Here is a 12,009-nt window from a genome sequence, read left to right as displayed (position 1 = left end):
CCCTCCCTCCACTCTCTCTTTTCGTGTCCATTTCACCAGCATCTAACCCCTTGTACCCTCTCATCTCCCCTCCAGGTAGGAGATGCCAACATAGTCTCAAGTGTCCACCTGATCCAAGAAGCTCACTCCTCACCAGCATTCCTCTCCAACCCATTGTCCAGTCCAATCCCTATCTGAAGAGTTGGCTTTGGGAATGGTTCCTGTCCTGGGCCAACAGAAGGTCTAGGGGCCATGCCCACTGGGGTCCTTCTAGTCTCAGTCAGACCATTAAGTCTGGTCTTTTTAGGAGAATTTGGGGTCCGCATCCCACTGCTCTCCTGCTCTCTCAGGGGTTCTCTGTTGTGTTCCCTGTCAGGGCAGTCATCGGTTGTCGCCGGGCACCATCTAGTTTTTCTGGTCTCAGGCTGATGTAGTCCCTGGTTTATGTGTGTGGCCCATTCTATCTCTTGGGCTCGTAATTACCTGTGTGCTTGGTGTTCTTCATTCTCCTTTGATCCAGGTGGGTTGAGACCCATTGATGCATCTTAGATGGCTGCTTGCTAGCGTTTAAGACCCCAGACACCACTCTCCAAAGTGGGATGCAGAATGTTTTCTTAATAGATTTTATTACGCTAGGCCCATCTCTTGTCTGCTATATCCCCTCCTCTGCTGTATCTCCATCTCTGTCTCTGACTGGCCCCTTCCCATCCACCTAGAACCCCCCTCAACCCTGCGTCTCTCTCTACCACCCACTTCTCTTCAAGCCTTCACACTGTTTTCACCCTCATTCTCCACTGCCGGCCTTCCATTCTGTCCTCAGCTCCCAGCAGTCTGACTTCTCCTCACAGCTGCTCCAGGAGATCCCCCGTGAATTCCTTACCGCCCCAAATCAGTCGCTCTTCAGCTCTCCTCTCTCTCTCTGAGCCTCCTCCTCTCTCTCTGTGAGGCACTTCACCCCCACACTTCCTTTTCGAGCACTCCCTGTGGCCTCTCTCTCTGGCTGTCCTCCCCTTCGGCTGCTCCCAGTCAGACTCTTTCCTGGCCCCTCCCTTCTGCCTACCCCTTCCATGGAGTGGTCTCCAGGGCTCCATCCCTGACCTTCTCTTTCCTCCTCTGAGTCTCCTGGGCAATGCCATACTTGCCCATGGCTTCAGTGGTCAACAGCTTCTGAGGCACCATGGCCTCCCTACTTCCAGATTCCCCCAGCTTCGCCAGCTTGAGACCTGTGGGTCCACCTGCTTCTAGGACACCCCCGCTAATGCCCTCTGGCACCTCAGACTCCCCCTGTGGAAACCACACACCTCATCTCCCTTTGCCCAACCTCGCCCTTCTCCTCTACTCCATCTCAGTCCCTGTCTCTACTGTCCTTGTGCTGGCCAAGGCCCCAAACCAGGAGTCACACATATCATTGATTCCTAAATGCTGAGTTTCCCCCTAAGTGCCTCCTGGATCCCCCTCCGCTTTAACCCAAAGTCCCTTGTCCTGGTTTGGGCATCATGATCTGTAGAGTGCCAGCCGCCTCCCAGTGGTCACCAGGCTTGCCCTCTAGTCCCTGTCCCCCTGCAGGCTGTGTGACCGTTCTGATCACCTGTGCCCTCTCCGAATCTATCCATGGCTCCTAGGGCTCCCTGGAAAATCCTGCCTCCCTAGCATGGCCTGGAAGTCTGCTCGTGGTTGGATCTCTGTTGCCTGTCCAGCCTTGCCCCAAGCATCTTCCGTACCTATTCACCCTTCATCTCAGCATTCCTATTCACCCTTCATCTCAGCTAGTGTAGACACCCCTTTGGCTGCCCTCCCTCTCCTCTCCTCTACACCCCCCCGGGCATTCTTGTGGGTTACAAGTCTGGCTCTGAAGGTGGTTTATTTAGACCTGTGTCTCAGCTCCTGGCAGAGAGAGATGCTCAGCAAAGAATGGTGGGGTGCCTGCTGAGTGCCCAGTCTCACGAGGAGCATATCTTCCCCAGCTCCCCTGGGCGAGAGGGAGCTGGTAGCCCCCGGATTGCAGCATTTCTTGCTTCTTCTGGTCATGTCTTTCTGCAAGGCTCCTTGGGGGAGGGTGTGTGGCTCAGGGTCGTGAGGCTGTGGGGGGGGGGGAGGGAGCAGGGAGGGATGCCTCTTGACTGTCTTTCCTGGCTGCACAGGCAGGGCCTTTGGAAAGCTGGGCCTCTCCCCCTCTCTCCTGCTTTCTCTGAACCACATTCCGGCCTGCCACTGCTTTCATGTACCTAAAAGCATCGCTGCCTTTTATCTATGAAGAAAACAGCTGATGCTGAGAGCTAGGCGGTCGAGGGCCTGGAGCAGCCATGATCAGAAGGGCAAGAGCGGGCAGCCAACCCCTGGGGCTTGCGCCAGCCCCATGCAGGGTCCCCAGCTCCCTGGGGCTGTGACCTGGAGGGTGGGGTCCTGACGTCTGCCTAGGCTTTGGACTGGGCTGGGCTGGCGGCCAGAGGTGGCTGCAGGATCCCAGGCTCAATCTGTGGCTGCCATGGCCTGGCCTGTGGATTGAACAGAAAGAGCACAGTCAGCAGGGAGGGTGGGGCAGGGCGGGAAGCCAGGACTGGAGGAGCTGCTGTGTGTGGGAGTGGACGGTGGACAGAGAGGCAGAGCAGCTTAGTCTGCGTTTTGCTTCTGATATATCTTCTGGCTCTGAGCCTGATCTCTCTGAGCCTCAGTCTCCTTATCTGCAAAATGGGCACAATGGTCTTAGCTCTCCTTCCTTGCTAATGATAATACCTAGCATTTGCTGAGGGCCCCACGTGCCAGGTACCGTTCTAAGCACTTTGTCCATACGCACTGATTCAGTCCTCTCTGGTGTTATTGTACCTATTTTATAGGGGAGGAAATGGAGGCTCAGAGAAGTCACTTGCTTTCCCTTAGTCACGCAGTTGGTGATGGCAGAGCTGGGTCACACAGCCTCAGGCAGGCTGGTTCCAGAGACTGTGCTGGAAGCTACTGTGCTTTGCCAAGCACTAGGGAGGAGGATGGAAGGGAAGATGCTTAAAACACCAAAGCTCACAGGAAGAGGATTGTGGTTTCTGTCAGGTGGCCCCTGGGGTGTCCACGGCAATGGCACTGGACATGTGCGAGTTGGCTCGGGGTGCCCTAGGCCCCTTTGTGCAGATCAGGGTGGTGGTTTGCCTCCTGACTGCTCTGAGCAGCCTGAACGAAGCCCCAACCTTCAGAGCTGTGGGGGCTGTACCGTGGCTCTGAGGTGCTAGGCAAGTCCTCTTCCTCCCAGCCTTCCTTCCCTTCTCTGGAGACTGTGGGTGTGAACTGGCCACTCTCAGGGAGTCCTCAGATTCTGCTGGTCTGAGAGTCAGTGGGCACCACCTGTGTGCCAGCCAGTGTTGACATGCAGGGGTCTGGCATGTGGGGGCTGCTGGCTAGGCCCAGGGCAGCCAGAGACCAGATTCAGGCTCTAAAAACACATGTGTGTGCACATGGGCACACACACATGCACATATATGCCTACATGCACACAGTGCGCACACATGCACATTCATGCCTACAGGCACACAGTGAACACTTGCACGCACATGCTCGCACACATACATGCATATCCTCACACTTATGCAGTGCACGCAATGCCTACCACAGCACGCATTTGCACGCTCAGTGCACACACCCATATACACGTACGTCCTCATATGAACACACACACACATGCACATGTATGTCCACACCTGTGTGTATGCCTTTGCATTGGCTACTCCCTCCCCCTGAAATGCCTTTCTCACCCAAATACTCATGTGGCTCCCTCCCTTGACTGAAACACCGCCTTGTCGGAGAGGCCTCCCTGGGCCCCCCTCTCTCACATTTGCGTGCCTTCCCTCCTTTCTTTTTTTCTCCTGGATCCTAATCACCATCTAACACACTCTGTGTCATATTATTCACCTTTCCACTGCCTGCCTCAATCTACACTGGGAGCCCCATGAGGGCAGGAGTAGGCCTCAGTCTCCCCCCAGTGACCAGACCATGCCCTCTGGCTGCTGGCGCTCAGTGACTATTTGTAGGAGGAACAAATGAATGAATGTGCTGTGCACACGTGTGCTCAGGGCACGTGCTCTGGCATGTGCTCTCTCTCTCACACACAGACACACACACACACTCATACACAGACTAACTTGGCATCCATCTTCATAGTTGCTCAAGCCCGGAAACAGCTTTTGTCTTTCCCACATGGCACGGCCCTCCTTGTTACTACAGAAGTCAGAGAGAGAGAGATTGATTTATTCAGGCACTCCCTCCCCCTCCCCCCGTCACTCACCCCTTCTGTAAGTGTGAGGCCCTACTGGGTGCCAGACTTAGATGCACTGTGTTGCTCAGAGGTATACAACCTGCCCCCTGCCCGGGGACCCCAACGAGACCAGCACATTTCCCAAGAGCACTTTCTTCATTTTCTATTGCTGGCTCCCAGGATGCTGTGGGTGTTGACGAGTGTTAGCAGGTGGGATGAGTCCAGTTCCTTTCGAATCTCCCGATGTGGCCTTGTCCAGCACAAAGGAGGGGTCTTAGACTGCCTGTTGACTTGACAAGTAAACCAAAAATGATGATACCTGGGTGCACGTGCCTGGTGCCTCTGGAGCAACCTCGTGCTGTGGGAGGTCTGTGTGGGCTCTCTGGAGGCCAAGGATTCAGGGAAGGCTGCCTGGAGGAGGTGACATTTGAGCTGCTGCTTTTTTTTTTTTTGGCGAAAATATACACAGCAAAACATTCACCAACTCAGCAATTTCTACTGAGCTGGTTCTTGATGCACAGGGAGAATTTGAATGTGGGAATGTGAAGTCATAGGCTGTCTGGGCAGGAGGAGACAGGCAGAGAGGAATAGAGAAAAAGACAAACAGAAGGACCTCGAATCGAGCACCTGAGGTTGATCAGGTGTTGCTGGAATCTGGGCTCCTTGCTAACTGCTGCCCATGAGGGTGTGACTCTCTAGAACAGTGCCCAGCACACAGTCGGTGCTCAGTCTGTGGGTGATGGAAGGAAGGGAGGGAGAAAGGGAGGCAGAGATGGAGGAGCTGGCATTGGGGTGAGCACCGCTGCTTCCTTCCACTCTTACCACAGATATTGTGAGAGGAGAGGAAGTTTCTCTGAGGAGAATGTTAATCGAGTGGCCCCCCACTCCAGCTAGGCCTCAGAGACAGCGCGAGGTAAGGAGATGTCAGAGCCCTGTTGGGTCAGGCTGTCACAGTCACCTGCTTAGATGCAGACACAGCCCCGGCCCTGCCCATGGCATCTCCGTGCTGGTCCAGGCTGGGGGCACAGGGAAGGAGGAGAGCCTGGAGAGCCTGTTAGCATTCTGAGAAGGTGTCCCCACAAAGGACAGTGATAATAATGCCATGATGGGCAGGGAGAGCTCGGGGCGGGGGGTGGAGGCCTAGAGGGGAGAACAGGCAGAGCAGAGCGAGAGACAAGAGGATGGAGAGCTGCAGGAGAAAGTTTAGAGGGGAAACAACTCACATAAGAGCTGACCTTTTTGTGTGCTTATTATTACCTCTAGGTGCTGTTCTCAGTGCTCTACACCGATTCCCTCCTGTGAGCCTCAAAACTTTATTGTAATGATTCCCATTTTGCAGCTGAGGAAACTGAGGCCTAGAGAGGTGAAGTAACTTGTCCAAGGTTTCCCAGCTGGCAAGTGGTAGAGCTGGGATTTGGGTCCGAGCAGTCTAGCTCTTGAATCTCTGCTTGAAATCACCCTCCGCCCTCTTCCCACTGGAAACTCATGACCTGGAGCTGAGAAGGAGAGGAGTCGGGGCGGGTGGAACTCTTAGGAGGATGCTGGCTTATCCCCAGGCCCACCCCCCACCTCCCCCATCTCAGGGCTGAGTCCCTGTTCCAGGGTCTTAGGAATTGTTGGAGGCAGAGCAGAGGCCCTCTTGGGCTCCTAAAATCAGGGGTCTGGGCAGCAGCTCCCCTGAAGGTTGACACGCACGCCTTGCTGAAACCTCTTGGCCCTCCCACATTCTGCGGGAATAAGGGTACATAGCATGGGGTGGGGCCGGGGTGGGCAGGGTTCAGTGCTCCTGGGCCCCACATTTGGGACCAGGCCTGGGTCTAAAGGCTGCCAACAGAGGCTTCGTTGGACTGGGCTGGTGGTGGGGGGAAGGGGCTCTGGGCCCTGTTTCAGGTGTAACCCTCCTGAGATAGTCTATGCATATACAAAACCAAAAAAAAAAAAAAAAATCCAAACTCATTGCCATTGAGTCAATTCTGACTCCTAGCGACTCTGTAGGATAGAGCAGAACTGCTCCATAGGGTTTCCGAGAAGCAGGGGGTGGATTTGAACTGAAGACCTTTTGGTTAGCTGCTGAGCTCTTAACCACTGCATATAATCAACATGTAAATATAGTGAAACCTGTGAGAGCTGGAACTCCACCAGACTGCCTTGTTTTTCCAGGTCTCAAAAGTTTTCTGCCTTTGACAGGGTGCAGTCTTACCACTTTTCTGTCGCTCCCTACTAGTGGAAAATATTTGAGTTTTCCTTCTCTGACAGGTTTCCACTTTACACAGATTCCAGCTTTTGCGGGTTTTACTGTATTACTCCCTTTCACACCACAACCAGCTTGCTGGTCTCATGTAGATCCGCACCTTCCTTCTTTCTTGCGGTTGTCTCTGCTTTACAGTGTCTTGGAGAGCCATTGAGAGCAGTCCATGGAAAGCGGCCTCGTTCTTTTTTATAGCTGTGTAGTATTCCTTCAGAGCCCTGGTGGCACAGTGGTTAAAAGATCGATGGCTGCTAACCGAAAGGTCAGCAGTTCAAATCCACCAGCCACTCCTTGGAAACCCTGTGGGGCAGTTCTACTCTGTCCTATAGGGTCACTGTGAGTCGGAATTGACTCGATGGCAATGCTTTTGTTTTTGGTTTAGTATTCCTTGTGTAGCCATAACTTTTTTAACCAGTCCCCTCTTTATGGATGTGTGCAGGAAAGCCTGTGAGAGCTGGAGGCTGTGTAAAGCGGAAACCTGTCAGAGAAGGAAAACTCAAATATTTTCCACTGATAGAGAGCGATAGAAAACTGGTAAGGCCGCATCCTGTCAAAGGTGGAAAACTTGCGAGACCTGGAAAAACAAGATGATCTCGTCCAGTTCTGGCTCTCACAGGTTTCGCTGTAGTTTGTTTCTTCAAGTTTTGCTATTCCAAGAGGCGTTACAGTGAACAATGTTGTATGTGCCATTTTATAAAGACCACAGGAGCTAAAATAAGAGGACCAGGGAGTTAACTCGAAGTTGTCCAGGAAATCCAAAAACCCAGTCAACTGTTTCCCTCTACCGTACCCCCAGAGGTCCCAGTGATTGCAGCCTTTCCCCTAGAGCCAGTTCCAAGGGGAGGCAGTGAGGGGCAAGCCCCAGCCCGGATGGGGAGGACATAACAGCAGGTTTCCTCGGGGTGGGGGGTGCCCCTGAAATTGCTCCCTTTGGGAGGAGGAAGGCAATTTTCTACACTCAAGCCTCCCTTTCTTCATTCATTCCCTTATTTATTCTCAAATTTACCTTACATTTATTTAGAATTTTTCTATTCACATGTTTATTTCATGAAAGAAATGGGCTTATACTTTTCCTGCCCCAATTTGACTGTTCATACTTTTAAAATAATTTGCCTAGGTTTTCATATTTATTAGCATATAACTTTTCACAAATACCTTTTCACTGTTTAAAACATTTCTATTATACCTGTGGCTATCTGTCTTCAGTTTGTATTTTGCTTCTTTTCGTGGTCCCTTATTGTTTCATGATCTCTTATTAACCCCCTTATTAATCAGCTATTAGATCTACTGTTGGAGCCCTAGTGGCACAGTGGTTAAATGCCTGGCTGCTAACCAAAAGGTTGGCAGTTCAAATCTACCAGCTGCACCTTGGAAACTCTATGGGACAGTTCTACTCTGTCCTATAGGGTCCTTGTGAGTTGGAATTGACTTGACAGAGTGGGTTTGTTTTTTTGGGGGGGCTAGACCTACTGTATGTTGACTGCTCCTTCCTGCCACCCACCTCCCACTCTACTCTAGCCACATTGGCCTCCTTGCTCTGCCTTGAACAACAATCACATTCCAAGCTCACTTGCCTTTTCCCCAAACTTGCGCATGCTGATCTGTTCAGATGTCACCTTCCCAGACCTTGCTGCTTGCCCGCCCAGCCACCCCTGTCCCCTTATCCTGTTTTATGGGGCTCATTGCTATCAGACACCATCCTGGTTATTTCTTGACTTGCTTGTACCCCTTGTCTCCCACCAGAATGGAAGCTCCGTGAAGACAAAGACTTTGTGTGTTTTGTTCACTGCTCTGACCCCAGCATTTAGAACACAATAGGAGCTCAGAAAAGGCTTAGTTGAAGTGAATGAAATTGCATGGTTGGATATTGTGGTGGGGCCATTTGTTGTTGTTAGGTGTCTTTGGGTCAGTTCTGACTCATATCAACCCTGTGTACAACAGAACAAAACACTGCCCAGTCCTGCATCATCCTCACAATCATTGTTATGCTTGAACCTGTTGTTGTAGCCACTGTGTCAGTCCATCTCCTTGAGGGCCTTCCTCTCTTTTGCTGACCCTCTACTTTACCGGCCATGATGTCCACTCCAGGGGTTGAGTCCTCCTGATAACATATCCAAAGTATGTGAGATGTAGTCTCACCATCCTTGCTTCTAAGGAGGATTCTGACTCTACTTCTTCCAAGATAGACTTGCTGGTTCTTTCAGCAGTCCCTGGTATATTCAGTATTCTTTGCCAACACGACAATTCAAATGTGTCAATTCTTCTTTGGTCTTTCTTATTCATTGTCCAGCTTTCACATGCATGTGAGGCGATTGAAAACACCATGTCTTGGGTCAGGTGCACCTTAGTCCTCAAGTTGACATCTTTGCTTTTTAACACTATAAAGAGGTCTTTTGCAGCAGATTTTCCCAATGCAATGCATCTTTTGATTTCTTGACTGCTGCTTCCATGTGTGTTGATTGTGGATCCAAGTAAAATGAAATCCTTGACAACTTCAATATTTTCTCTGTTTATCATGATGTTGCTTATCGGTGCAGGTGTGAGGGTTTTTGTTTTCTTTATGTTGAGGTGTAATCCATGCGAAGGCTGTGGTCTTTGATCTTCATCAATAAGTGCTTCAAGTCCTCTTCACTTTCAGCAAGCAAGGTTGTGTCATCTGCATAACGCAGGTTGTTAATGAGTCTTCCTCCAATCCTGGTGCCTTGTTCTTCATATAGTCCAGCTTCTTAGATTATTTGCTCAGCATACGGATTGAATAGGTACGGTAAAAGGATACAACGCTGATGACACCTTTCTTGACTTTAAACCATGCTGTATCCCCTTGTTCTGTTCAAATGACTGCCTCTTGATCTATGTACAGGTGGGGCCTCTAGATTGTCAAAATCTCCGCTCCCCCATCTGAGGAGGTGAGCTGTTTGGTCTGGGAGGTGGTCTCTGGAGGAGGGATGCCCTTGGCATTGGCCATGTAAGCAGCCACTTGAGTAGGGGGCACCCCCAATCCTCTTGCTCGCTGAAACCCTTCCCCATCCTCAGCTGTTACAGAGCCTGAAATTCTGGCCATGAGTTTCATGGCCAGGATTGAGTCTTAATGATTCCTTAGGGGGATAAAGTCTTAGATACCACATCAGCCCAGGTCAGTATGTCCACACCTTCACCTGTCACCTTGTACAGTAGAGAGCAAGGCAGAGAGATGGATGCACAGGAAGTTGTAAGTTTTGATGTGGGCCCAGGAAGGGGATGGGGGGCACAGACAGTGACCAGCCCTCGGGGAGCAGTGGGTGGAGGTATGAGAAGCCCTGGCAGTATAGCACCCTGTGAGGGGGAGGGGAGAGGGGCCAGGAGTACCAGGGATATGGGGGAGTATGGGCCGGGAGGAAGGGAAGGTATAGGAAGGATGTGGGGAACAGCATGGGCCAGGACGAGGGGAAGGTGCAGGAGCGTCCATGCTGTCCTTGCATTTTCTTTGGGGTTGCTTGGGTTTCAACAGGAGGCACAGGCAGCTTAAGCCTCACCTCTGCCTGAAGAGGGCTCAGGTGGGGGCAGAAGATGTTTTATGACTGGGAGAGCTGGGGCTGGAGACATGACGCCTGGGGTCTGCTCTGCTGTTAAGTGGCTGTGGGACCCAGGCAGGCCCCCTGCCTCTCTGGGCCCTGTCTCTCCAGGCTGAGGAGAGAAGGGCTTCCCCGTGGGCTTGCCCACTCTGGCCTTTTGGGATTCTACCTGTGGGGGTGGGGTGGGGCTGAGGTAGGGGTGGGGAGCTGGAACCTGGGCTCTGTCTCCTGAGCTGAGGAGGAAAGGGCCTGAGCTCAGAGGGAGCTGTGAGGACAGGGTCTGTTGAGTGGTGACAAGAGGGCTGCCTGGGGCAGGGGATGGACCACATGACCCCTTAGGGCCCCTCTGGACATCCCCATTCCCACTCCTATCCTGTTCCCAGGCTGAACCATCCTACGGCCTACCTAGGGATTTTCCCTGGGCTGTGAGTTTCTAGCACTTTATGTAAATGGGGCACCCAGAGGCTCCCCGTGTGTGTGTGCGCGCGCGTGCGCACATGTGCACCCGCGTGTGTGTGTGACCCCGTATAACTCTGTGTATGTGTGTGTTGTTCGGGGGGGGAGTCTTCCAGGGACCCCCACTTGAAGGATCCAGGGGAGGTGGGGCTGGCTGGGAGACTTTCTGGAGGAGGAGCACTTAGTGCTGACATGCAAGTCTCTTCTCAGCTTGATGCCACCTCACTCTGCTGGGCGTGGGGTGGGCATGGGAGTGGACAGGATCTCCCAGGGAGCTGAGTGGGAGGCAGGACCCTGGGCTGGAGCAGTGGCCTGGCTGAGCAGCTTCAGGCTGCCTGTCCAGCCTCTCTGGCTGCACGTTCCTCCTTATCAAGTGGGAGAGGAGGCAGTACCTGTGGGCTGGTCCCAAGGCTTGGGGACAGGAGGGAGGTTTGTGTGCAGGGTCACAGTGTTGGCCCATGAGGCTGCCCAGTGGTGCAGAATAATGGGGGTGCCAGCCCTCCCCCATCAGCAGCCCCTCTCGCCCCCCAGATCCCCCAGATCAGCTACGCTTCCACAGCCCCCGACTTGAGTGACAACAGCCGCTACGACTTCTTCTCCCGAGTGGTGCCCTCGGACACGTACCAGGCCCAGGCCATGGTGGACATCGTCCGTGCCCTCAAGTGGAACTACGTGTCCACGCTGGCCTCGGAGGGCAGCTACGGTGAGAGTGGCGTGGAGGCCTTCATCCAGAAGTCTCGCGAGGATGGTGAGTCAGGCACCCAGCCTGCGGGGTCATGCTTGGGGTAGGGGGAGATGTCCTTGATAGTGTTTGTATCATAGCCCAGTGGACTAAGCCCTGCCTGAGAGCCACTCCTGGACCCTGAGGTGGGCACTGCCTGCCCCCGGCCATTTTCCTTCTTGGCCTCTGGGCACTGGGTACTCAGCTGTGGCCTCTCAGGGTGGTGGGGTGCTTCCTATGGGTGTGGATGGGAATGACTGCAGACTCCACGTTGGTTGTGCCAATGAAGGGACTGTCCAAATTCCAGGTGTGGAAGCCAGTGGAACCACTGCCATTCTCAGGGCAGAGAGGAAGGGGAGGATGAGGATGGATGTGGTCCTGTCTAAGGAGGCCTCCAGGACCCAGGAAATGGGCAGCCAGCCAGGGAGGTTCTAGGGGCTAGGGTTGGTTGAGAGATTGGGACTTTGGAGTCCTTAAAATGGAGCTGCCTGTGGTGCTGAGGCTAGTTCTCCAGCTGGCTGGGGCTGAGCTGATCTGGCCTTCTGTGAAGTAGGTGCTGTCTGCAGGGTGGGATCTGAGGAATTCTGGGGAAGCCATTTGCTATCCTGAGGTCTCCCCCACTTACCACAATGCCGAGCACTCCCCATTAAGCTCACTGCATTACCTTAAATTGCTGTCTCAGGAGCTCCTGATAAGACTTTTAGGTATCACCCAAGCTATAAGAGGCTAACTCAGATGACAGATAACAAGGGTTCACATCTTAGCCGGCAACAGCCCAGCAGCTTAGCAGGGTCCTGGAGCCTGGGCCACTCAGGGG

At 53.0% G+C, this 12,009-nt stretch overlaps 1 protein-coding gene across 1 annotated transcript in view; it reads left to right on the top strand.

Moving 5' to 3' along the window:
• Positions 1-12,009, top strand: part of GRM4 (glutamate metabotropic receptor 4) — a 132,206-nt gene that overhangs the window by 49,524 nt on the left and 70,673 nt on the right. Inside the window, exon 3 of the mRNA XM_049875154.1 lies at positions 11,003-11,219. Coding sequence (XP_049731111.1) covers positions 11,003-11,219 — 217 coding nt within the window. The remainder of the gene's footprint in view (positions 1-11,002; positions 11,220-12,009) is intronic.

The sequence above is a fragment of the Elephas maximus genome, chromosome 1, assembly GCF_024166365.1.
Source record: "Elephas maximus indicus isolate mEleMax1 chromosome 1, mEleMax1 primary haplotype, whole genome shotgun sequence".
Taxonomy (NCBI): Eukaryota; Metazoa; Chordata; class Mammalia; order Proboscidea; family Elephantidae; genus Elephas; species Elephas maximus.
This window is presented reverse-complemented; position numbering and strand designations above follow the sequence as displayed.